This window comes from Pyxicephalus adspersus, chromosome 4 (genome assembly GCF_032062135.1).
Source record: "Pyxicephalus adspersus chromosome 4, UCB_Pads_2.0, whole genome shotgun sequence".
Classification (NCBI taxonomy): Eukaryota; Metazoa; Chordata; class Amphibia; order Anura; family Pyxicephalidae; genus Pyxicephalus; species Pyxicephalus adspersus.
In genome coordinates this window covers 37,528,791-37,555,635 of record NC_092861.1, presented here as the reverse complement: position 1 = coordinate 37,555,635, position 26,845 = coordinate 37,528,791, and the positions used below count along the sequence as shown (strand labels likewise).

At 37.2% G+C, this 26,845-nt stretch overlaps 2 protein-coding genes across 4 annotated transcripts in view; one reads left to right on the top strand and one right to left on the bottom strand.

Moving 5' to 3' along the window:
- The window catches only part of HPS3 (HPS3 biogenesis of lysosomal organelles complex 2 subunit 1), a 19,992-nt gene extending 18,285 nt beyond the window's left edge, over nucleotides 1-1,707 (top strand). For 2 of the 3 annotated variants that reach the window (XM_072407889.1, XM_072407888.1), the window contains 2 exons: nucleotides 722-812; nucleotides 1,449-1,707. In XM_072407889.1, coding sequence (XP_072263990.1) covers nucleotides 722-812; nucleotides 1,449-1,576 — 219 coding nt within the window. In that variant the 3' untranslated portion in view covers nucleotides 1,577-1,707. The remainder of the gene's footprint in view (nucleotides 1-721; nucleotides 813-1,448) is intronic. The other variant, XR_011920274.1, reaches the window with a different exon arrangement.
- Nucleotides 1,708-2,839: 1,132 nt separating this feature from the next.
- LOC140329737 (ceruloplasmin-like) lies at nucleotides 2,840-26,253 on the bottom strand. The gene is made up of 18 exons (XM_072410128.1): nucleotides 25,787-26,253; nucleotides 21,738-21,935; nucleotides 20,545-20,609; nucleotides 17,752-17,919; nucleotides 17,213-17,467; nucleotides 16,889-17,054; nucleotides 15,787-15,926; nucleotides 13,641-13,870; nucleotides 13,097-13,247; nucleotides 11,967-12,179; nucleotides 10,967-11,174; nucleotides 9,146-9,285; nucleotides 8,906-9,034; nucleotides 7,492-7,598; nucleotides 6,809-7,028; nucleotides 6,114-6,253; nucleotides 4,098-4,257; nucleotides 2,840-3,388 (listed from the first exon to the last, which is right to left on the bottom strand). Exons 1-18 carry the CDS (start codon nucleotides 26,251-26,253, stop codon nucleotides 3,378-3,380), a joined length of 3,168 nt encoding a protein of 1,055 aa, XP_072266229.1. The 3' UTR covers nucleotides 2,840-3,377.
- Nucleotides 26,254-26,845: the final 592 nt, after the last annotated feature.

Below are 26,845 nucleotides of genomic sequence, written 5' to 3'. Positions count from 1 at the left end.
TCAACTACTCTGTACTATTACAGAACAAACGTTTGCAGAAAATTGACAATTTACCATTCAACATTGATTAATGCATTGTCTTTGCATATGAAAGTTCATGTCTTTATTTAGACAGGTAAACATTCAATGTAGGCAAGGACTATCTGTATACTGTTTTTGAGAAGATGAAGATACTTGTTACAGTGACGTTTGTGGGAGAGGAAAATCTAATGTAACACTAGTTTGCTTGCTGCGAATGTGGGAGAACCTTGGGTTGTGTTGTTAAAGCCAATGGCATATGCACAATGAGGTGGTAAATGTGCAATAAATATAGCCAGCGAAGAAGTAGTCAGTATGTGGGAGTGTTTTTTTTTTGGGGGGGGAAATGAGACACATACTGCACAATCTACATGAACACACATTATGATTTTTGCTCCCACTTCAACAGACTAATAGAAAATTGTGACTTCCCCCAACACAGATATGCTGAAATAGGACCAGATAAAGTCTTTCATATACAGACCTGCCTTGTAAATGTGACATTATTTCAAGAAATTTCTGTTTGATGGATAAAGACAATTTTAAAATTCATATATATTATGCAAATAATCATTTATTTGAATCAAGAATTGTTTTTTCTATATTACTAATTGCAAATTTTTAAAATTGTTTCACTGTGTGTCAATTTGCTGAGGATTTAGTGTTAGACAATAATTCTTATTTTTTGTTTTTATTGACACAGGCACTCTGGTGGAACAAGCTACTGCCTGAACTGTGTACTCGAATTCGAGACAGTAGGAACACTAATGAAATATTTATTTCATCTTTAAAAGGTGAGATATCCTAGCCTTTGTTGCCTTAAAGTGTATCTCCATCCTAATCATTTAGCAGAAAAGTTAGATCCTAAAAGTCAGGTTTTAATACTGACTGTTGTGGGGGTATTTTATTAAATTTCCCATCCTAATGACAACATTGTTTCTGGTACAGAAAGGGGAAATCTTCAATGAACACTCAATGATATAAACTGCTGACACAAACCCCAACCCTACTAAAAACAAGGAAGAGTGCCTAGTTACGCAGATTTCCCTAAACTTTCTGACCTAGTAATATTGCCTTTAAGACAAGTAGTAGGAATAAATCTCTCCAGCTGAACCACGAGCACCGATAAATATCTGATAAAGGCTGTAGCTAGGTAAAAATAATTCAAGTTGCACATAAGGTGATCTAGTGGTTTTGGATTTGCCTGCATATGTTTATATATAATGGAAATATGCTGACAAACAGATTTTAAGAATTTGTAGCAAAGTCCCTTGTAACTTTTATATGGATATATTGAATGGTTTATATGATGACTATACTTATTTTATCTACATGTTTTAGAAATATAATTTGCTACATGCTGTATTTTGTTGGACCTTTGAATCTAATATGTTCTTTTCTTCATTACTTCTATATTGATTCTGTTTTAGACACCTTGGAGATGATATCTATGGAGCTTGACCTGCAAGACTTTCTAAATGTGCTGCCCGATGATGGTATTGCTGCATTCTTCTTGCCTTATCTTGTCAACCAAAGCGATAAAAAGCTAGTGATTTAAATTTTCTGCTTCCCTTACCTTATTCCAAGCCTACAAGTAGAACCTGGAATTTGACATCTATGATGTGAATCGAACAGAACAGTTTAGACTATCTATACCATAACTGTTCATACAATAAAAATATATCCCTACCTAGGAGTGTTATGTGAATGAGTTAACACTGCTCTAACACCTGTGTGCTGGGGTGATGTAGGGTCCAGCAGATGGAATCACATAGCTCATCAAGCGACTATGCATTCAACACATGCAGGAATGTGTCAGTTGCAAGTTTTGCAGCCACTATTGCTTTTCCTAAGAGCAAAGACTAATTTCAAGGGAGACGGAACAGGTTAGTATAAACTGAGTTGAAATGAGTGAGTTGAGCGAGAGTAAAGAACTCCTCCTGGTTATCCCCAGTTTGCATGCTTTATGGGATCTTTTTTGCAACTTTTATAAAACAAATTCAAACGGGATGAATGGGTGAAACATTTCTACATTTGCCACATCAGTTTGTTTGGAAGTCAAAAACTAAACTTTTAGAAGCAGGTTTCCTGGTGTGAAGCTTGTCAGCAACTCTTCTGTTTCCCATCTTACCTTTTTTTCTTTGAGCAATGTAAATTTACACAGAACTAGATATCAACCAAAGGGACCACAAGTGCCTGCACAAACCATCTTGTATTTTCCAGAGCTGTCCAAGTACCCCAAAACCCAGGATTGTTAGCATATGCCATACAAACTCTTAAGGGGAAGCTAAGGCTTTCTTTTATCATACCTATTGGTTGTCACGCTAGGGGAGACAGGACCACAAGGGGGCGCTATGGCTTGCACGGAGGTGTTGTGAGCCCTGGGAAGGGCAAAGGCACAGAGTCTAAGCAGTAACCAGGTCTGCTCCAGAGCCTCTAGTGGTGAGGATGTTGTGCTGCTGGTTACTGCCAGGTTGCAGTCCTTGGGCACACCAGGGTAGGCAGGATGACACACGGTACCAAATCACTAAGCAGAAAAATAGTCAAGGCAGGCAGCAAGCAAGAGAGGTCAGGTCACAAGCCAGGGATCAAATCTCAATAGTTGGATGGTTAAAAAGCTGATTGGCCGTCAAAACTGATGAAGCTTGCTAGCAAAGCCACGACCGGTCAGAGCTGCCCACATGCATGGGAGAGAGGCATCTGCACTTTAGTGAGGACGAGATAAGTGTGACATTGGTCCATCAGTGTGATGAGCAGATTCACGGACTAGCTGTGAGTAAAAAAGGCTTAACTGAGCTCAGCGACAGGATTTAAACTTTTTTTTACTTTAATTGGACACCAGGGAGCATGCACAAATATAAAGGTTATAATGTAAAGGTTATAAGGCAACAAGATACCTTTGTGAAAGCTGAGCAAAAAAGGTTGAAAGTCAAAAACAAAGAAATTTTCAGAATTACAGTCACAAGTATGAGTGCAGGACTGAATAACCTTTAATCACAAACCAGGAACAGTACACACAAGAGGTGGTCAGTCTATATAGTTATCAGGATTTGACCTGATCGCAATTTCTCAGTCCTCTCCAGGTACTCCCCAAGATATAAAAATAAGGAAAGGATTTAAGTTCTTGCTCTTTCTACAGGATTAGACACAGTAGAGTACTGTATTATCGTTTTAGATATTTATAAACAAAACTGAAGACTAAATAAGACTGAGCAGCCATGAGAAGTAAATTGCCAATAATTCCTTTCAAGCTTCTGACTCAAATCATTGGCATAACTCTTTAATAATGATTTATTGTGATTGACTAATAAAAAACAGCTCTGGGTCCTTTGTTCCAGGATGATGTTGGGATTCATTTTCTATGAATAATCTATAAAAAAAAATGTAAATATATAAAGATTAATAGTATACAGAAACTATATAAAACTAATCAGGTACATTATACATTCATAGTACGGTATATATTTTTTTCTGAATTAGATTGATGGGTTTTCTGTACCACATTTCATGTAAAATTAAGTTTTACTTTAAATTTCAGTTTATTTTGTGACCTCCTGTGGATGGCAAATAACCCAGAGACTATTCAGAGCTGTGTCCCTCAACAAACATTGTAGAAAATAACTTTACAATAAGCGCAAAAAATCCTGTTTGTTTTAGATAAAACATGGGAATAATTCATAAAGTGGAAAATTTCACTGAATGTGTTTTTTCTTTGTTCCCATTCATGCACTGTAGAAGGCTCCAATGTAAAAGAAACGATTTTATGTGTGTTACAGTAATGTAGGAGATTTCTTGTAGCATTTTCCGAATTTTCAATTGCTCCAGCAATGCATCTTTAGTCTCTAACTAATAGAAAGATGCTTGTAGTATCTGGCAGTCCTGTAGAAGAGTAACATATGTTCAGTATTTTGGCAGTCTTAGTGATGTTAAGGACCTTAAATTTTTTGGAAGTTGACCACCACCCACTTATCTTAACAATCCGGGCCTTTAGCACATAGGCAATTTATTTCTTTAACATGTCCACATTTTTTTCTCTAATAAATTAGAAAACAAAAATAATTTTTTTTATGACTACTTACTCTTCCCAAGCACACTATACACGGTTACCATTCCAGCATATAAATGGTCATCCACGTGACAGTGCATTAGCCATGTTCCAGGGGTTTTTGCAGTCATTGAAGCAGTTTGAAAAGTGCCAGGAAGAAATTCAAACACATCTGTCTGGAGTTCTCGACCCCTCTTAATATGAGAAAATGAGTGATGGGTTAATCATAATGTTCACATATTCTGTACTAAAGCCTAAGTCACTAAGGAACAAGAAGGAAGAAAAGAAATGATATTATTTATAATTCTATTTTGAGGTTTTCTATACATATACACATACAGCATACTGTTTAAAGGAAATGCAAAGACAAATTTCACCCTAAAGCAGACCTTCCACTGACAAATTATGTATAATGACATTTCACTCCTAGCTCTTAAAAAATGGAGCTTGTCTGGTTGCTGTTTTATCTTTATGCATTGTAATACCTAATAAATCACTGATCCAGAGTGTGCAGCTCTCAGTGGTAGGTTCATTTTAAGTCACAGAAATATGCCTAGATATGGTGGAGCTGTTTTCCTAAAGTAGATGAAATTTAAAACCTAGCTAGGTGGGGTTCGTTACAAAGTTCACTTGAATTGAAAATGTTAGAGAGCATATTAGGAGTGATGTAGAAATCAGTAAGCCAAGCTGAAATGTACACTATTACGCCCAGTACAGATGTCTTATCTACGCGGCTTCATACTTCAACATTTATAGTCACTTCCAATTCAGATATTTTCATCTAATCACAATGGATTGTGCCAAGGTAGATGTTAATTGTCCAAAAGCATATTGGGATGTGTTGACATTTGTTAAAACCGCACTGTTCTAATTGTCATAATCTAATAAGTCTTGGAAACAGGTATATCAACCAGGTTACATGGCTGAAGATATGATATTACCAGATTAAAGGTGTTTAAATGGCATTATGTGTAGTATACAGATGGTGTAGGAAGACTCTTGATTATTTTGAGATGATTGATGAAATTGTGAACCAGTTATACTTTCCATCCAAAATGCTGTGCTGTTGAAGAATGTTCCTTTTTCTTAAAGTGTAGGAAGATGGAGAGACTGCTGAACCCTAATTTTTAGGGTTTGTCCTCCTATATTGGGGAAGAAGTTGATTTGCCTCCCTAATATACAGATCTTTTTAGTCCTCGCTACACTGGACTGTATATTCCAAGTTACATTGCTTGTGTTTAGGTGTCTTGGATATTTATTTTTTTGTCTTTGTGTATTGCTGGCCTTAAAAAAAACAAGGAATGCCATCTTTGTTTAAACATAAAATAAATAAACTAAGAATATTATTTTGTTATGTACCCTCTATATATTTATAATAGAATAATAAAGTGTCTGAAGACCCTATGATATAATCTTTAAAAGCCAGTGCACTATGGATAACTCAACAATGTTTCTATAAATTCAAAATCTAATCACACCGCTCCTACAATTTTCTAAATTTATTTATTGTCCTACTAAAATTCAGAATAGAAGTGATTGCCTGAGTTTACCACTATTCCAGTTTCTTACACCATTTACAGTTACTACTTTGCTGGCAGCTAGAGTGTTATTGTAGTCGTCTACATTTCATTGTACTTCACTAGCTAACAATATTGTGTCAGCAACATTTGGGGAATCAAAACCTGGCACTGAGCAAGGTGATTGATTGTGGGTTTGTGCTTTCATAACCTTCAGGCCCCAATCTAAGTTACAGATTTTGGAGCTTTGGATACACTAAAACCTTGAACATGTACTTCATGGATTGTATCTCCTATTGAAGGCATCATACAACCACAAATATAAAGTGCTATGCCCCATCCCCCCACCCCACCCTTCACAGCGTTGTAGAAGCTCAAACCATGAGCTCTTGAAAGTACAATCTCACACTTACCAAATCAACATGGCCTCTACTATCAACTTGTTTTAGTCTGTCATCTTTACATCAGTACTTTACTAAACATAAATGAAATCATGAAAAGTAAGATTTTCCATTTAACAGTAAATGGGTTACCGTATATTTCAAGCTGTGGCCATGCCAATGTGCTGTGTGTATATCCACTTCATTCCCCATACCCATGATGTGCCAAACTACATAATCACCAACTGTCATGGTCAGTCCAATTGCATTGGCATACATTTTTCCATTGATACCTGGAAGAAAGTTATTAATTTTGTTTGGTAATTTTACATACTATTGAATAAACCAATAAAAAAGTGTTTTACAATCTGTTCAAACAGTCCAAAAAAAAAAAATTTGGGGCTAGTGTCAGTTTTAGGATAGGGAAAACTAGATAGTACCCTAGTGGTTGTTCAGAGGGCGTTTAGAGAATTGGAATATTGTGTATTTGGGGCCCCATTTCTAGCCTGGAACTGACTTTATTTTTAGCTATCTTTGCACAGTTACTGTGTTTATCTCAGGTCTAAGCAATTCTCCCTCTTCTTCATTTTACTACACAACATCTCCATCCACAGCTGAAGAGGGCTGGTGCTAGTTTTGCATGTGTTGAGAAATTGCTATGTGAGTCTTGTGCGAATGATTTATTAATAAACATCTTAGAACGTGTGAAAATGAGCATTCTGTTTTTATCAGAATCTCTGCAGATTTACCAGCAGACTGCATTTGATTTGAATTTGTGTAAATCAGGAAAAGTAACCCACCACACAAAACCATAGTAATATGCTGCAATAAAATGATGAAATACATACTGTGCATCTTATTGCTTTCAATAAATTCACTATTCTCTTTGTCCACTTCATTCGGATACAAGGCGTATGTTTGGATATTTTCATCCAGGTACCAGGACATATTTTCATCAAGCACCATGAAAAGTACAGCAAACCTTACCGGTGGTGATCTGTATGCATTTATTGGATTGTATGACCTCTTACAAATAACAATGGGTCCAATCAATCCACTATAAGTATCCTAAAAAGATAAAAACAAAAAAGTTTTATCTTATTTTTCACTGTAGAGCTAAATGTTTCTGGCACAGACTGTTTTAATGTTATTCTATGGGCTGTCCTCCCTAAGCAAACCCAAGTAAGAACATTGCTACATGTATGGCTAGTTTTTTTTTTTTTGACACAGAAATTTGTATTGAAACCTAATGTAATGTAATGCAAGTTCTGATCTTTCCGGGGCCTTAATACTTTTTGCCTGGAACAAATATGGTGCTAGTCAATGTACACTTTCAACTGTGATGGGTTTTACCAGATGTGTGTGTAGAATGTAAATGGAAACAGTTCAAAAACAACATTTATATGTATGATTACCAACATAATAACAATTTATTAACATTTATTGACACCTAGGCTTTCATTTGGGAAACTGTTAAATTAGTAGTTCTTTTTAACTATGAACTATGCCAAACACCAAGAACAAATCTCACCTTTACTTGGTCAACATCAGAGTAGTAGGCCCATGTCAAACAATCTGTTTCATTACGGTTAGGGCCAGACCGTTCAGGGACATCCCAAACATATGTCTTAGTTTCACCTGTAAATTTGATATGTAATTTATATAAGAATTTAAAGATGACTACAGATAAAATAATGAGCAAATGAACAATTCAAGAGTAAATGATCCTGAGTACAATTTCTCAGCTTAAAAAAATGTGCAATTTTTTTATTTATTTACAATAAAACAATATACATAAAATTTTTAGGTTGCCAGTTGTTCATATTTATAAACATTTTACAATAGCTCTTGGTATATTTGTTAGTATATACAATAGTTCTTCATAAAAGGGTAGACAAGTAAAAATTCTGTTTGTGGTGTTTTAAAGTGCAACACCACCCCCTTAATTCTCGATCACCTAGGCGACAAAGAATGAATGGGAGCACAGGGCCTCCCAGGATACTTAAGTCACACATCCTCAAAATACTCAGGCATGCGCAAAAGGAGCCCTTTTATCAATAGGAAAATTTGCCAATCTCACGCATGCGGAGTGAGATCAGCAAGTTTTTTCCCAAGCTCGCACCTGCACAGTGCAAAATCAGGTGATGTAGGAAGACGAACATATAAGGAGAGGTGAGGATGAGGGCACCTAGTGCTCCAGGCCACTAGACAGATACCGGGACGTCACAGGACCCGATGAAGAATCCTCCTGATGAACAGACTGATCTGCGGGATTTAAGGTAAGTGTAATTTTATTGTTTTGGGTTTACTTCCGTTTTAAGCGAGTTAAAAACACCTCAGCAGACAGGTCAACTGGTATGCATGTGTTACTGATGTTGTCAAAGCTACTTCTTGTTAATCCACATGACGAACTGTTGATTCCACCTTTTCCAATAAACGTAAAGCTAGTATTCAGAGAGTTCAAAGCGTATTGCGGTATTCTGCTCAGTCCTTGCTACTGTGAGACACAGCAAGGTAGCACAAAAAGCCCTTATGCGCCAAGTTATGGTTTATTTGCTTTAGTCAAGAAAACTTCATGCTATATATGGCACATTGAACCTAATTTTTTAAAGCTCCCCAAAGCTGAACAAGATATACTTTCATCAGTGAACCTGGTTGATCCAGAAAACCTGGAATGGATTTCTTAAGTCATTTGGTATTTGTTAGCACATGTTGTCAATCCTGGACCAGATCGGTTCCAGGTTTTCTGGATCACCTAGGTTCACTGATGAATTTTCTCCAGCCTTGGAGAGCTTTATTAAATCAGGCCCATTGTCTTTTTATGGCTGGTTATAAGAAAAATACATTCTGCAGGCAGAAAATATTTTTCAAAATTTTCTGACTTGCTTTTTTTCTCTCTATTTCTCATGCAATTTACTGTGAAGTGTCCTTTAAAATGTACTTACCAGGCTGAGCTGGGTTTTTTTCATTGCTCCTTGGTTTCAAGCCATGTGCATAAATTGAATACATTCTGCTTGCTTTATTCCTAAAAACTACTTTAATTGTGTCGCCAATATTACCGTATATAAATGGACCTGCAACAAAAAAACAAACTTATAGTTGAAGTTAAAATAAGTTAAAAGTAAAATGTGTGACATGCAACTCACATCGATAAATGGGGATTCAATTGTGTAAAGAATTCCTACCTAGAATTCCCAAATGTACTTCATCATCTGTTCTCTTCCTTCGTCTTGTAAAACTTTCATCTATGTAGCCCCGATACACAACTTTCTTATATATAGAACCAATTGTTGTTCGAGTTTTGTTTAAAAATACATCTCCAGGGCTTAAAGGGAAAATCAAAGAAGTTACCGGCTGTAGTTTAACTGATGCTTTACATACAATTGGCACTTTATAACGAGATTCACAATCACTATTTTGGAGTTTGGCAATTACTGGATTAGGCTGGAAGAGCTGTGTTAAGCTACGTACACACTTCCAATTATTATCGTTGGAAAACGAACGACGAACGTTCATGCACGATATATATGAATGATCGTACGTAGATATTGTACACACAATAGATACGATCGTTTGAGCGATAGAGGAACTATGTGCACGACAGGAAAGTGAACGGACGTTCGTTCATCACGCATGCTCTGAACATGGATGATCAACGAACGACCGTACACACGAACGATGTTCAACGATCGTCGTCCAATCCGATCCGTCGGTCCGGTCGTTCGTTTCCAGCGACTTTCCTCGTTCGTCGGCGTCGTTGGTTACTTTTTTACGAACGATTTTTTGCCCAATCGATCGTCATTCGATTGGAACGATAAAAATTGGAAGTGTGTACAAACCTTAAGGCCACATTTTGGATAGGGATGTTTGGAGAAGGATATGCTTTGTCATAATAGGTTGGTGGGAAGATAACATAAAACATTTACAAGGACAGCAGCTTGAAAGACAAATATAATAAAATAAAATATATAATTAATGCTGAAGAGAAGGGGTAGGCTGTTGAAAGAGTGGCTGAGGGAGAGAGGTGTAGGGGGGCAGGATACACCTACAATTCAGCCATCATGCCAAGCAGCTTTAAACATAGGAAAGAAAGGGAAATTTAGTAGCACAAAGAAAATATAGGGCTAAAGTGGGGGGAGTTGTGCAGAGTAGCTTGATGCTGAAGTTAGGGGTATCGTGCTAGGGGAGCCAGGTGCAGGAGTGTTGAAGCAAACTTGTTGGTGAGAAAGGACTGAGAAAGGACTTGTACCAGTTAAAAAAAATAAAATGCTTTGCAGGGAAGTGCATATCCTAACAGTAGCTAGAATTCATTCTCCATTTCATTGTGCAGTAGAAAGCTGAGACTACAAATATAAACACCTACATCCATAATACACAATGCAAGGAATCATGAGATGTGTAGTTTTGTTATAGGGCAGAAGCTGACATTGCACCCACTCTGAAGGCCTCTAGTGAGAGTTAGCAGCCTCTACACAGATTAACTGCATACATTTTTTTCAAAGTAAGAACACATTTTTTCAAAATATACATTATTAACCTATATTATAATGAACTTTAGCTAATATTAATAAAAGCATTCAAGCAGACGTTATCAGTATGATCTGTCTGGGATTGCGTCTCTTTCTTGTATAAATTAAAATTAAAAGGATACAACTGATCTGGCTAGCCCTACTTCCCACCATGTCCAACCCATCTAGCAGGTTTTGAAAAATTCTTCACTTTGTGAAGTAAGATATACTCACATGAATTCATTGTTTGGGTCCCTTGGCAGGGTCCCCGTGCCTGTGCCAGTAGTTCTCCACCCTCTCCTTCTTTTTGTTATCTTTGCTGTTGCATGCTAATCTCCATTCAAAAGCTCCCCACAACTGGACATAGAAAAAGTGTCTACATCACACAAGCACTGAACTAAACACCCCAAAGACAAATATTTTTAAAGGGAAGGTAAATGGTGTAAAAAAAGATTTAAACCACATGTGATTGTGGATTTATGTAATATATATATTTACCTCTCACTATTCTCAGGGTGCCACCCATATTCCCAGGTGCGACTTGGGGAATAATCCCATTCTATTTCTTCAGCAGCAATATAATATGTGACAGTACGGGAGGCAGGCCGTTGTTTAGCACTAACTTTGCCGCATGTATTCACCCTGTAGTGCTGCCTCATTCCGCTTCTATAATGATCAGCAGTCATACATTCCACATTAAAGACACCTGATGGAAGTACAAACATATTTTAGTTACATGCCCATGCATTCAAGCCAAAATGAACATCATATATGTATTTTTTACATCTGATACAAAATACAAATCAGTAAAATTATGTAACAAATGTTATTCTTATAAAATGAGAATTTATCAATGACAATGACAGATGTTTTTGTTCTTGCAAGCTAGTTTTGCAATGTTACACATCACAAATATAGGCAGTGAATATACTATACTACATTTTAATTAAAAAATATTTTTAGAATATTTGGAAGGGTGTTACTAAGCTCCACTGTATGAATCATTTTGGAACCAGTTCAAAAAGATTTAAGAACGAATTAGAAACGTGTGTAAGCATTGGGGATGATTTATTATAAGATTCACAAGTTTTGGCAATTACTTGGCTAGTAGAGCTGTTTAATGCCACAGGCCACTAATCTTGTGCTAGGAGAGTTGGGTGCTGGAGTGTTGGATCAAAGGTGTTGATCAGCCTGTGATAAGAATGGTACCAAATAAAAAAAATGTAAATCAGATATTTATGTCTGTTTTTAAATTATATCTCATAAATACCTTTACTCCTTTGCAGAGAAATGCATATCCTTCATGCACTGTTCGGCATGCCTACATTTGTAGCCATCCTATTTTGCAGAAAGGACTCCTTAACACATACTTTACAAGTGTTCTAATGCAACACATCAACATTACTTGAACATTTGGTCACTATGGGTTTCTGGACAGGCATTGGATATGCCTGTGTATAACCGGGATTTATATTTACGAGCTTTACACCATGCTCACCTATATTGTCAGGTGTCATTACAGCTGAATATGAGATGTGCGGAGTTATGCTTACAACATCCCTTGTGGTTTTATGGATTTGAAAAGTATTTCCTGTGAAGTGAATTCCATGAATATCAATGACTGTACCAAGTCCCAGAATATGCCAGCGTATTTCACTTCCTACACACAAGTCCAGGCCAGGCTGGTTCCCATACATGTATCCGTTGATAGCTACAAAACAGAAAAAAAACTCCCATCATGATATAAATGTCATCAATAAAATCTTTTGGTAGAATCTTATGGTTGAGATGTGTTCACAATTAGTGACCCCACACATATACACACACACACACATGAATATTGTGGATTGTTTGAGGTTGACCGCATACATTGCACTTAAATTTACCTCCTTATAAAAAAACAAAAAAAAACAAATGGTTGAAATTTATTTACTTTAGTGCAAATGAGAGCTAGTAGTGTTTACTTATGTACTGAGTATTACTGATGTAGAAAGTAAAACATACCCCAAACCAGTTTGGTAACCTTTTACAAAATTGGGTACAGCTACTTTCTGAAGCTATTAAATTGGTAAATAGGCTTGGCATTTTATGTGTTTTCTACCCAAACTTCTTTACATAGATACTGTAGGTAGTCCATCAGGTTCAACTACAGAAACTTAAACCCATAGTTAATCCATAGGAAGGCACTCTAGTTATCCTGGTTGCTGCAATAAAGGGGTTCAAATAAAAGTTGCCCTGATCTTAATAAATTTAACTTGCTTAACGGTCTAGAGCAGGGGTGGGCAAACTTTTTCAGTCAGGGGCTACAATCTGATATAAAATCTGACAGAGAGGCTGGGCTAATATGAGAGTGGGCGGAGTTATGCCATCATGATGCCAATGAACATGACGTCATGATGGCATAACCCCACCCACCTCCACGAGACGGGATACAAACCGGGGATGTGTTCCGTGGCTCTGGCCAGTGCCCCCCCCCCCGCGGCGTCCTTCTTCTGCCCCTCCTCAGGGTGGCACCGGCCAGAGCCGTGGACCACCTAAAGAGCCGGAGAAACAACCTAATTGGGATATATACGTCCTACAGGCTGTAGTTTGCCCATGCCTGGTCTGGAGGGTACTGAATTAACTTACAATGCATTGTATTAGACTCCATGAATCCAGGATCCTCGACATCCACTGATATTTGGCTGCCTATAAATTCATTAATATTGTCTTGAAGATACCAGCTTTTGTTTTCATCAAATACAGTAGGCATCAATACGTAATCATAACCTTCACCGGCCTGAAAAAAAGGAAGAAAAGTCAGTTTACACCTGTTCCTGGACTCCAGGAATATAATTTGATAGAAAATCATAATTGTGATAACCCTTTGGTGTTTTAACTTGGTGTAATGTAGTGTATTTTTAATTTCTCCAACAAAACCAATGTTTCTTTTTTCTGATTTAACTGATGTTACTTAAACTATCTACTGATAAGTTTAGCAGCAATGCGCCCACATAGGATTGACTGCCTCTCCCAAAGCCTATTGCAGGAATTGTACTCCTGTGGTTGCAGTTCCTCATATGGAAAATAAACTGAAAATTCCAGACAAGGGAGAGACTCATAGTGCACTGGAAAGTTGAGAGTCCGCCTTGGTTGGTGCATCCACCTAAAATTAGATATAAGATTTGATTACATTTACCTGGTTGTTGCCATTTAATTTCTTGCAAACTAATAGAGGACCAACTAGTCCAGAGTAGACATCTTTGACTGGATCAACTGATGAATAATACAGCCATGCTATGCAATTCAAATCCTCACTAGTTGGAGCCACAGTATCTGGTACTTTCCATTTGTATAATACAGTGTCCCTTGGAGCCACATGGGAAGGACCAGATTGACCATTCAGATCATTGTTTGTAAAACCTGTTGGAAAAATGTAAAATTCTAAATAATCTCCTTAAAGTAATGACATTTCAAGTTTTCTATGAACCTAACTTGAATATGGCTGCAAATTTTTGTGATTCGAGCATGGCACATGTTACCTTGTCTGTTGTAGATCTGTCAAGATTATCACTTTTTTTGTTTTATATATTCTAAAATGATAAAAACTTGTTGCTGTTGGTTACTGCAAAAATTAATATTTTTACTGTGATTGAGAACCATTATTCTTTGTTTCTTTTGGAAAACCCACATTTATTTAACAAAGGTTAATATTGGTTGATAAAAGTTGATATTGGAGAATTAACCCACAGCAAGGTTCCTAGGTTATTTAATAATTTAGGGAACCACTGACCTCTTAGTTTAAATTGTAACCATGCCGATAAAAAAATGAAAAAAAATTATTTAATCTCTCTTTGACTTATACGGTATATTCCATTTTTACTTATGTCTGCAGGATAGCACCTAAGAAAAACAATTCTCTTTTCTTTTCATAAAGAGATTCTGTCACTTTGTTTTCAGGCAAAGAGATTAGGTCGGTGTAAGGTTTACCACCCATCCAAACTTACAAAATACCTGGTGTTCAAGCATCATTTAACTTGTATGGGTCAAATGACTGGCTGCTTGGTGCAAAGACTCCCTTATATGAGGAAGCTGTATGCTCCACACATGCTTGGAAAACACATTTTTTATGTCCAAAGCTAGAGAAAATATAGTGGTGGGGGTATAAAATGGCTGGACAGTGGGCTTTACATACACCCTATTATTTCACCCTTGGTCAAGGTTACAAGGTGTATAATAGAGGTATTTTTAGCAGTGGGATAAAAGTGTAAAGGGTTCATTGGGGTGTAAGGGAGGGCACATAGGGCAAGCACTTACACTCGCTATAAGGCCTATAAGGGAGGATACATAAGGTTGAAAAGCCTATACTTTCTTATGATATACGGAAGGGTACAGAAGGTGAAAGATCTTACAATCTCTTAGACTATAAGGTAGGAAACAGAAGGTGGAAGAACCTAAAACCTATTATAGTATAAAATTTGATACAGAAGAATAAATTACTACTGGAGTATAGGGGGAGGATATAAAATACGGAGTAGCTTACATTCTATTATTGTGTAGATAATAGACATATAAGGTGGAAGAGCTTACAATTTATTATGATATAAGGATTGGATATAGGAGGTGGAAGTGCTTAGAATCTATTAAGGATAGGGGACAATGTGGAAAGCAGAAGGATTTACAGTGTATTAGAATTTCTGGGAAAATATTGAACACAGAAAAACTTAAAAACATAGTAAAATATAAAGAAATACTAGGTACTTGAAGTATTATAATATAGAGTCAAAAATCCTACATCCTAAAAACTATAACTGATTGATACATAATAGTTAACAGCTGATTTGGTAAGGTTTAAGGAAGATGCAGAAGGAGACTGCTTTTACAACAAAAATGATCTAAAATCTACGGTTTCAGCAATAGTGCGGCATTTCAGATGGGGCCTACAATTTTTAATCTTTCTGGAGAATGTTTACCAACCAGGGTTCCTTCAGAGGTTGCTAAGGGTTACTTAATTAATGAACGGTTTATGACTCTCAGGTCAGTTTATTTTAACACCAATTATTTTTTTGCCTATCTGTAGGGGTGTATGAGGTATTCTTCCCAGTGACCATCACACTAATGTATTGTGAGTTGTTAATAGAGTAGTCATGGTAGGGGCTCACTAAGACCTGAAGGTTAATTCAAGATGTTTTCCCATGTTGGGGAAAGGTTGAGAAACACTGGTCTAGGGTCTTGTCTGATCTTAATCCAGCTTGTATTACATTTGTTTCAATGACACAAAGTTTCAGACATTAGCCATCTATTTCTAAAAGAAGTGTGCTAAAATGGACAGCCATTACCCAGAATTCCAAGATGTTGTTCCTTTTTGGATCTTGGTTTCTCCATAGTAAAAGTTGAGTCTGTGAATTCCTTAAAAACAGCTTTCTTATAACTGCCTCCAATACTCTTCTCATTTCGCTCAAAATATTTAGCGGAGTCACTGCAAGATAATCACAGCAGTTATATGTTATATTATAGTTTTGAATATTTTGGTGTATGGAGGAGTTCATTGTCATGACTGCAAAGTGCTCAGGTCCTCTGGCTGTAAAATAAGCCTAATTTGTCACCCCTACACCACTGCACTTTACAGTATGAGGCATTTTTGGTGATAGGCTGTGTTTGGTTTTCATCATGTGTTGCTGTGCTTTATGGCCAAACATCTCAACTTTGGTCGCCTCTGTCTTAAGGCATTGTTTCAGAAGTCTCATGGTTTGTTCAGATACAGCTATGCAAACCTAAACAATGCCAATACTTATAAAAATATGCCTGTTAGGTCTTTTTTAATTGTTCTATCATTAACTTTAACATTAACTGAGGCTTGTAGAGTCTGAGATGTAGCTCAGTTTTTTGCAGTTCCTCTGGCGTGGGGTAAATTTGCTGGGAAGTCAACTCTTAGGAAGACTGGCAGGTGTCTTAAATGTTTACTGCTTAAAAAAGCTGAATAACTGAATACTAAAAAATATTTCTAACTGTAGAATCATAGACTTGGCTTCTCTAAGATCTTTCATGATGATTTCCCTTCTTGGCATTCTTTTAACTTACACCTGAATGCTCCAGACCGGTATATTGCCAACATTCAGCTTTTATGATGATCTCTTGTTCAAGCACAATTGATTAACAGCACTTGGCTGCTACCTACCTTCCTATTTCATATGGAAATGCTAAGCTGGCACTTGATTTTTCAAACATACCTTCTGCATTTCCACTTAGTCCTTATTAAAAATGGGACAGTGTAATTTGTCAAAAGTTCTTGTTCATATTTGCCTAATAATTAGACTTGCTAAGAAACAGAATATTTTTTTTTAATTATGGTCTGATATCATATGAAAATCCTTAGAAAGAGGGTGTATTTTTTCTCATGACTATATATATATATATATATATATATATATTCAAACCTACCTCTCAGGATCATCCAATTTTTTCCCAGTGAACTGGTTGATTGAAGTTGGACCATAGTTCCAGACGGTTTCTACTGCAGCAATGTAATACCGTCTAACAGAGGAATTGGTCCTACAATGGCACACTTTAGAGCAGTTCCTGACTTCATAGATTGCCTGCATTCCAGCTGTAAATTAAGACAAGCCTTTGCAATTTGTTGAATTAACAGGTCGGAACTCTCATATGAGATAGAAGTATAAGAGCAAAACATTACTATGAATAATAGACACATATATACTGCTTTTATAATAGTTTAAAACTAAAAAACATCCGAAAATGAATCACCTTCAAGATGTTCAGCAACCTGAGAGGTTACAAGCCACTTTCCAGGATTTTGTGTTAACATTGAAGCTTGGACCATTGATGCAGGAAAAAGGCTAATAGAGTCCACACGCCTGTGTTGGTATGTCAGTACGTGACCATAGAAATAGACAGAGTGAACATCCACTTCATTTCCCAAACTAAACATATACCACTTTACATCTATGTTATCACACACGGAGAGGCCTGGGAGATTGCCAAACATGTATCCATTTATGCCTGTAACACAAAACTTAAGTTATTTCGGAAACTACTGGTATATTCTCCTACTTTTCTAGTAGTAGGGTAGTCTCCTACTTTTCTAGTAGTAGTAGAGTTGTTTTATAGTCCAGAAGGAAAGAACTGGGCAGTAATGATGATAGAAATGTACTAAATATTTATTTTTTTCTAATATTTTGCCCTGGTGAAACCTGCTGTGACAGCAATAGCTCAGAAACTGGCAGTATTATCTCATGATGATACTGCATCATGTGCATGAAAATCTACTGCATTCCAACTCTTACAATGCTTTAAATTGCTGTTGAGGAAGTCTTCATCATCTTTGTCAACTGAAGCAGGATTTGTGCAGAAGTTATTGATGTTCTCATCTATATACCAGCTCATGTTTTCATCCATCACAGTTAACATTAAGATATACTCTTCCTTGATTTTCTTCTTTTTTTCCAGGACCCCTGTGATAAAAATACACACACACATCCTCACTGTAAGCTAATCACAAACAAAGCAAAACAAAAAAAAAACTTTATGGATCCTAGTCATTGAATAACTATTTGCCTTGGTCATTAAAGAGTTATAAGAGCTTACAGAAGAGCTCAGTCTCAGCTGTGTTTGGCAAAATATTTCTTCTGCAAGTCATGCAAACCACCTCCATGCCTCTGTCCTGCACACGAGGGAGCAGGGAAGCCCAGTTTGTATTTAGGAGTCGTCCATATGTTGGATGTCCTTAACACGGGGGCTATCTGTATATATATATATATATATATATATATATATATATATATATATAAGGCCTGGGAGATTGCCAAACATGTATCCATTTATGCCTGTAACACAAAACTTAAGTTATTTCGGAAACTACTGGTATATTCTCCTACTTTTCTAAACATACAGAGGCTATACATTTTACCATTCTGAGTCACAAAAATTGTGAAATCTTTTTATTTACACCCTAAAAGCTAAACTACAACTACAACTGCCTAAACAGGTTTTGATCTAATTATTGTGACTGTCAAACTATAACAAAATAGTATGGAAGAAAGGTACAACATACTACTCCACCACAACCGATCAGTCCAGGGAGTCTGTTGGATTCTCTTGGGATTTTATAATAACCCAGGCATCCCACATATCAGGGATTTTGTCCTTAAGTCAAGCTTTGCACCACCTTTGTTGCCCTCCCTTGCTGTGCTCTATTGTTCTACCACAGTGCTTGCTGACGTTGCTGTTGTTCCTCCCCATCCCCTCTGAGCACTATTGTTGTCCCCCACCCCATTCTCCCCTACTGGATATTATTGTTCTTCCCAATCCCACCAATGAGCACTAATGTTTTCTTTGCTTGGCAATATTATTCTCCCCAGCCCCTCCGCTGGGCATTGATATTTCTCTCCATCCCCACTTGTTGCTATTTATTCCTCAACCCTTCTCTGGGAACTTTTGTACTTCCTACCCCCACTGAACACTAATCTCCCTAGTTGTTCACTGATGAACTAAACACCTTTGCTTTTGCTCAACTTTTAACATAAGTAGAGTTGTTTTATAGTCCAGAAGGAAAGAACTGGGCAGTAATGATGATAGAAATGTACTAAATATTTATTTTTTTCTAATATTTTGCCCTGGTGTATATATATATATATATATATATATATATATATATATATATATAGTGAATAATGACCATATTTGCTTTATGTTCCCTGATTTTTGAATGATTTTGTTTTAAATGTTATCTTTTGTTAAGTGCGAAAAGAAATATCTAAAACATCTGATGAAGCCAAAAGGTGAAACACGTTACGGACTTCAACTTTAGGAACTATAAGTTTAGAGGCAAAACAATGGTCTTGGGAAAGTGTCCGAAAAAATAATTGTATGCTCTGGAATGTGTTATATATGTCATGAATAAATTCAATATATTATATGATTTTTTAACAGTATAAAGTAAATGGAGTTGTGGTACTTAAAGTCCCAAAAAAACTAAAAATGCTGTTGTGGTTTTGTTTTAAATACTATCGTCCTTAGGGGCAGGGACTAATTTGAAAGATTCAATATCCTTTGATAAGGAATGGCAGAATATAAGAGTACCTGACAACAACTAATACAATCAAACAGATAATTTACACACAGACATATTATTATAAGCAGGCAGAGGTAAAAAAAATTATATAAAAAAAATTTCTCTCAAGTAAAATTATGATTTCATTAAGAAAAATTGACTAAAGTGCAAGGAAAATTAAGTTAGTAAAGTAAAAAAGCGCAAGTAAAAAAGTTACTCTTTAGTGCAGCGGTCGCACTGGTGGCCCGCGAGAAAATTTTGGTGTCCCGTGGCTCTGGCCAGTGCACTCCCGAGCAGGGTCAGACGAAGGACCGGGGGGGCGCTCCAGCCAGAGATGCGGACCACGTCCCCCGTACAAATCCCAAGCTCAGGGAAGTGGGTGGGCTGTATCCCTGGACACAACCCGCCCACTCTCCTCTCGATAGGAGAGTGGGCAGGGTTATGTCACGATGACATCACTATGTGGGAGGTTTCTACCGCTTTGATTGACACCCGGCTCCCTGCGCATGCACGGTCAGGAGCCGGTATTTTTAGTGGTCCGCTAGACCGAAAAGGTTGGCAACTATTGCTTTAGAGCATTACTCTAAGCACGCTGTTAAAATTGCACAGCCGTTGGTTGCCAAAGTTAGTTGAATAAAAAAACTTGAAATGAGATTTGCACATTTTGAGCTCTATTTAAAAAACAGCAAATCAAGCATTCCCTCACACAGTCCCTTGCAGGAATCTTCCAGGTCCATGTGTTTTATGGAAGGTATTGATTCCCATCAGGGAATATTTGAGGGAATGTCAGGTTTCCTGTTTTATAAATACAACCCTATGTGCCTCTTACACCTAACTGAAAGTTGGAAAGAGTATTCAATACTTATTTGTAGCTTAATCTACCAAAGAAATCCCGGCACAGTCCCAGAATCTGAATAGGAATATCAGTCCCCATGATTGTCTATCTTCTCCATTTTTGTAGAGCTTTAACAAATCAGGCCGATTAAATATAATATAACAGAATAAAAATTTTAATGAAATCGCTCACCTGTCTTACAAATCAACATGACTCCCACAAGTCCAGAGTAAATGTCCCTTGAACTGGAGAGCCACCTAAAAGTTCATCTTTTTAGCAAGTCAAATACAGAAACATGGAATACTGAATACATGTATTGTGAATGTACAGGTGGGTTTGTCTAGTCGGTGCTCTTGTGAACATCTTGTGTCCTCCTTCCCACACTTTTTGGAGTGGAAGTGACCTGAAACCTATTGCTGTTATGGCCTGATGGGTCATGGGAAAAGCTACGTACACACGTCCAATGGCTCTTACCCGTTAATCGTCTCCTCCTCCTAATGCATGGGAAGGGTGCCGCTCCGTCGTTCTCCCCTTCCCCTCTCCATAGAGCAGAACGGTGTTCATGCATCGTGCAGTTCGTAGTCGTTGGAAAGGATCATGAAAGATCCTTTCCAATGACAATAGTTGCATGTGTGTATGCGGCTGAAGAAACCAGTTGGTAATATACAAAATATAATCCTATACTAACAATTCCATTTTTTTCACATTATATTGTAACAAGAAGGTTTGGTCAAAATGAGATAGCAATGGTCATGTACCAACTGGTTAAGATCAGTGTATAATTGTTAACTCCAGATATCATAAAATTGAGTGCTGACTATGACATTTTCTGGATATGTGTAAAGAAATTCCAGATTTTCCCTGCTTGACTCTTCCCAGTTAGATGATATAGAAATGGGCACTCCCTGGGGTAAACTAAGTTGTGTGATCTTGTTGATGGAGCTGTGGCTGTTTTGGGTCATTGTACATATCCAAAAAGATAAGTACTAACTTTTATTTAAGAAATGCCTGAGTGTTTTGTGTCGTTCTTTAACCATTCCTGACATTTGTAGTCCCACAGTTACTTCCACCTTGTTACAGTTGTCCATACACATGATTGTTACCTAGTTCAGCTACAAATGGCTGAGTTGGTGAGTTCCTGAGAAGAAGAAAGTACACTCTCTTTCAATTCTAAGGTATAAACATATCAGGACATAATTAAAAATCATCTGGACTGTAGCATGTTCTAAAATGATTTTTCTGTAACTTCACATGTAAAACAACACACACTATACTAAGCTACAAGATTTAGTATATTTGTGAACTTATATAAATCTCTTTGTAGAATACAATTTTTACCTTCATGGTTTTTTGAGTATTGCACTCCATGTGGATGTATACTATACGGTCTGGAAGCATTGTTTAGAAGGTGAATAGTGATATTGTCACCAATTTCTGCTCTTACAATGGGGCCCACAATTCCCTGCCAGCTTGGCTTCTTCTTTTCTTCAGTATATGAGCTATTAGTGTATTCAATGTACTGAGCCTTTTTATAGGTGCTACCTATTCTGTTGGAGTCTTGTTGTAAATAGATTTTGGCATACCTAGAAAAAACATCACAGATTATTGCAGTAGGCTTATCTGCACAGGAAAACATTCATACCAAAGTCAAGCTTAACAATTCAGATTTATAATTCAGAGTTTTAACTGATGCAACAACCGTAAAAAGTTTAGCCAACACGGTAGTTAAAAAAAATTTGGTTATCATAGTTGCACAATGTTCTCCATTATTCCCTAACAGCAACTGGTCTCATATGTAAAATCACCATGATCTCCATGTTTGGCTGTCTAAAAACTGATATTCTCTTTATCCACTCAATGGGTCTGATTTATTAAAGCTCTCTAAGGCTTAGTCTACATAGACTGTTTCCCCAGAGTTTAACCTGAGGCTTTTAAATGGGTTAGTCTACACCAGGACGTTTCCTTGATGCAGGTTCATGGCATCTATCTTAAACGTAGCTTGCAACGTTTAAAAAACGAAAACGCTGGGTTAACACTAGTTTTATTGGGGCGTTTTCCCACTGTTTCCCACGTTTTTGAGCACCTATTATGCAAATTAGTTAAAAACACCGTAAAACAATGGAAAACCGGCATAGGCGTTTTCCAGCATTTTTAAGGCAAGCTTTAAAAAGCTAATAAAAGTGCATAAAACACATATAAAACACTAAAGGAACATTTACATGCCTTTTTAAAAAACATCCATGTAGACCCAGCCTAATAATGGAGAAGATACACTTTCATCAGTGAACTTGGGTGATCCAGCAATCCTGAAATGGATCTGGTCCAGAATTGATAACATTTTCTAACAAATAGCACATGACTTTTAGAAAATCCATTCCAGGTTTGCTTGATCACTTAGCTTCAATGATGAAAGTGTAATCCCCCCAGCCTTGGAGAGCTTTACCAAATCAGGCATTGACCTTGAAAGAATTACATCACCAGGAAATGTTTCAGTAAATGTCAGATTCACTTCTTTATAAATAGCCCCCCTTGTCTGTACTGAACTGCTCAGATTTAATAGAATACTGAGAGTCCATTACTATTGACCATCCACATTGACGCCAATGCCCATGTGACCCATTTCATTATGTTCCTAGAACATTTTTAAGGCAGTACTTTTACTGAGGGAGGCAGAACCAGCGTTTACATTTATGGTAAGATTTCTGTAGACACATGAATTAAACCCCAACTGCAAACACCTATAAAAACATATTTTATCTAGGTTTGTGTTCATGATATTAATTACCTGTATTTTTATAAAGAACTATCAGAATGACCTCCTTCTGTCTTGACAAGGGTATTGTAGATTACATATCAAGCCTGATTTAATAAAGAACTTCAAGACTGGAGCAGAAAGAGTATCATGGGAGAACCTGTGTGATCCAGCAAACATGCAATTAATCTGGTGCTTGATTGAAAATATTTGTCAATGATTTTAGGAAAATCCAATCCAGGTTTGTTGGCTCAAACAGGTTCTTACATCAGAGAGCCTTTGTCAGCCTTAGAGAGCTTTAAAAAATAAGATCCAATGTAAACTGTCCCTTCAATCCTGCTAACATGGAGCTAACCTTCCAGCTCACAACCACAACCACAATCACAGGCCAAAATTGGATCTCATTTTGCAATTGGTCTTGCCAATACAGAAAGAGAGAATAGTGATTTATAGCTTATTGCCATTCTTTTACTACTCAATTACAAATGTTGAGTTCTGCTGTAGTGTAGCCTGCAAAGGAGCCCTGGTTGGGTTGACAGGCAAGAAAACCTGGATCATAGAATTAGTTGAACAAAATCATCATTCGCTACTGCAATATCACCGAGCAGGGATGGGTTAAGTTTCCAGAACTTTTGTATAGGGGAACCTTCTGGTAGACAGATGGTGAATGTAATCGGGGCATGGTCAGAAATGGTTATTGGTTCTATAGACGCATTTGAGAGGTCAGTAAGATCTCTCTGGGATATGAAAAGAAAAAAATCCAAGCGTGATTAACAATTATGGGGATGGGAGAAGAATGTATAATCTTTAGTATTTAGATAGAGTATACACCATGTGTCGTCTAACATGAGGGCAGAGAGGGAAGCTTTTATGGAACGGAGTGCTTTAAAAGTTAAAGCCACACTACCCGTAGAAGAGTCCAGCAGTAGGTTAAGGGGGACATTAAAATTGCCACCTAGTATAAACATGCCTTTAGCAAAGCCTTTTAAAATTCCATAAAATTGTGCTTAAGATACGTTGGGGCAATAGATTTTAGCAAGAGTAACTGGACTATGATCAAGATTTTTGGATTTTGAAATAGGGCTGGTTGCATGGTATGCCGTTGGGTAGTTGGGTAGGTGTATAAGCACCTTACCTAGATAAAACCACATGTGGTCATTCGAACAAATTAATGTCCAACTGTGGGGGTGAATATGTGTGTTATACCTTTCAATGGGGATAAGAACGACATCCCCGAGGGAACTCAAAAAAATGGGTAATTTTAACAATGTTGGGACCAAGCATATATTCTGTTTGTGGATCAAATTAGTATATGTTTAAGAATGAACTTGCTTATGTTCATGGTATATGCTTTTTCAGGTTGGGTTTTAAGGATTAGTGTGGATATGGTACCAATGACATGTCAACCATCAATTCAATATCCTGAACTGCTCATTTTAATTATCTGGTAAAACCTTCAGCGTCATCATATGAACGTAAAAAACAAGAGCACTTGGAAAGCGCCTAAAGGATTTTCGGTTGTTTGACAGAACATTTAGTGTTCAGTGTCAGTCAATACTCAAGCAAAAGAAGGGTAGCATTATACCTTATCTATGCATCTCCTTTTCAATCAAACCTCAACAAAAGGCTGTTGAAAATTAGTATTATTAGAGTCTGGAGAGTATCAAATACTATTCAACAGTGTAAACAATGGTCAGGAGATGTCTTTTTGCATGGTGCCACTGACGACTGATGCTTAAATGAGATACATCCCAATAATACAACAAGCTAAACCCATCAGATTAGGATCTGTTTGAGAAAAGACATGCATATGTGGATGAAATATGCTTTCTCTGCTCAAATTTTAAAGATTGGTGTGGATGGTACCAGTGCAATATTAACTATCAATTCCAAAACCTGAACTGCTCATAATAATTATCTGGTAAAACCATCAGTGGCCTCATGTGAACATATAAAACAAGAGCATCTTTAAAACAGAACATTTAGTGCTCAGTGTCAGTCAATGCTCAGGAAAAACAAGGGTAGTTTTATGCCTTATCTATGTATCTCGTTTTTAATCAAATCTCAACAAAAGGCTGTTGAAAACTAGTATTATCAGAGTATGGTGAATATCAAATAATATTTGTAAGGGTAAGTATGGATCAGGAGATGCCATCCTACATGGTGTCACTGGTGAGGCTTGTTTAGATAAGGTTCATCCTATTATTACATCAAACTAAATCAAATATATGAAATGCAAGAACAATTGAATTTTGCATCAATGGTCCCCTCTGGAAACAATACTACTTATCAGGAAAATGAGATTATCTTCTAGGACCTCTTCTGGGACTCTTACATAGATCCTAACCATATCTTCTGGGTTCTGGTTCTTCTTCTTGTGGTGGGTGACCTTGAGTAGGAACGGAGAACTCTGAGGACCATTCAGAGAAATCGTCATCCGGTAAATGCAGTTGTTGAAGAAATCTCGGCAAGTCCTCTGGAGAATGAAGGTGGTAGGATCTGCCATCCATAGTGGTGGAAAGACAAATTGGAAACCTCCAGCGATAAGGTATACGGCATTCTCTCAAGACTTGAATTAGAGGTCAGAGTGCCCTTCGTTGTTGGAGCATAATAGAGGAAAGGTCTTGATATAAAATAATTTCAGATCCATTATAAATAATACGATCTTTAGAGCATGCTTACTGGATTATTTCCTCCACCAGGGGAAAGTTCATTGGACAGCAAATGAAATCTCTTGGTGGTTCACCTTCTCTACGTCTAGCACATAGTGCCCTGTGGACTCTTTCCAATTCAATTGAAGTTTCTGGTGGCTGGTCTAATGGATAATTGAATATTGATTGTAATGTCATAGACAGTTGGTCTGGTTCTATTGCTTCTGGCAGGCCTCTAATGCGGATATTTTTGCGTCTGCCTCTGTTATCAAGATCCTCTATATGACGACCGATTGCAATAAATTGTGTTGAGTGATGGCTCGTAATAGTGCGTATTTCTTGGACATCAGATTCCCTGTTGGCCCAGGCTTGTTCCACATTCGAGAGTCTGGCTATTGAACGGATATCTTCTTTTGAATCAGAGAGAGCTGCTGTTAGGGTGTTTTTGATATCAGAGGGTAATGTCTGGAGGTCAGTGCCTTGAGGAAGTTGACTCATGTAGGTCAACATTGGTTCAGTAGATAGGGAGGCAGATAATGGTGCTTGGGCTCCTCCGACATCACCATCTTGTACTGTCTTGTGATGAAGACCTAAACATGTCAGGTAAGTTGCGTTCTGGTTGAGGAGGTGGATTGTTTCCAAAAGATTGGTATATATATGTTGATATATTTATATATATATATATATATATATATATATATATATATATATATATAGTTCCCTCGGGTTGTCTATACCCCTTTTAAAATGGCATCATTATGATTTTTAAGCCGGTATAAAAATGCACAGGAAAAGGTATGGGAGCTCTACTGCAAGTCACCAGTATGTAAGATAATTTATCTCGGTAGATCTTATGTTTCCCCTTAGAAGTAACTATTGAAAAATTGTATTCCTAACTGGTACAGAGATAGGAGAAAATCTGGACTTCTTGAATGTCATAAATAAACTCTAAATCTGGCAGGAATCTTGTAAATCTTGAGGGTAAGCAGGAATACAGTACTCACCAGTGCCAGTATAAAAGTGAATATTAGATTTAAATCAGCAATCTATCCAGCTGATGTGTCCAGAGAGTTTACCTGTGTCCCCTGCT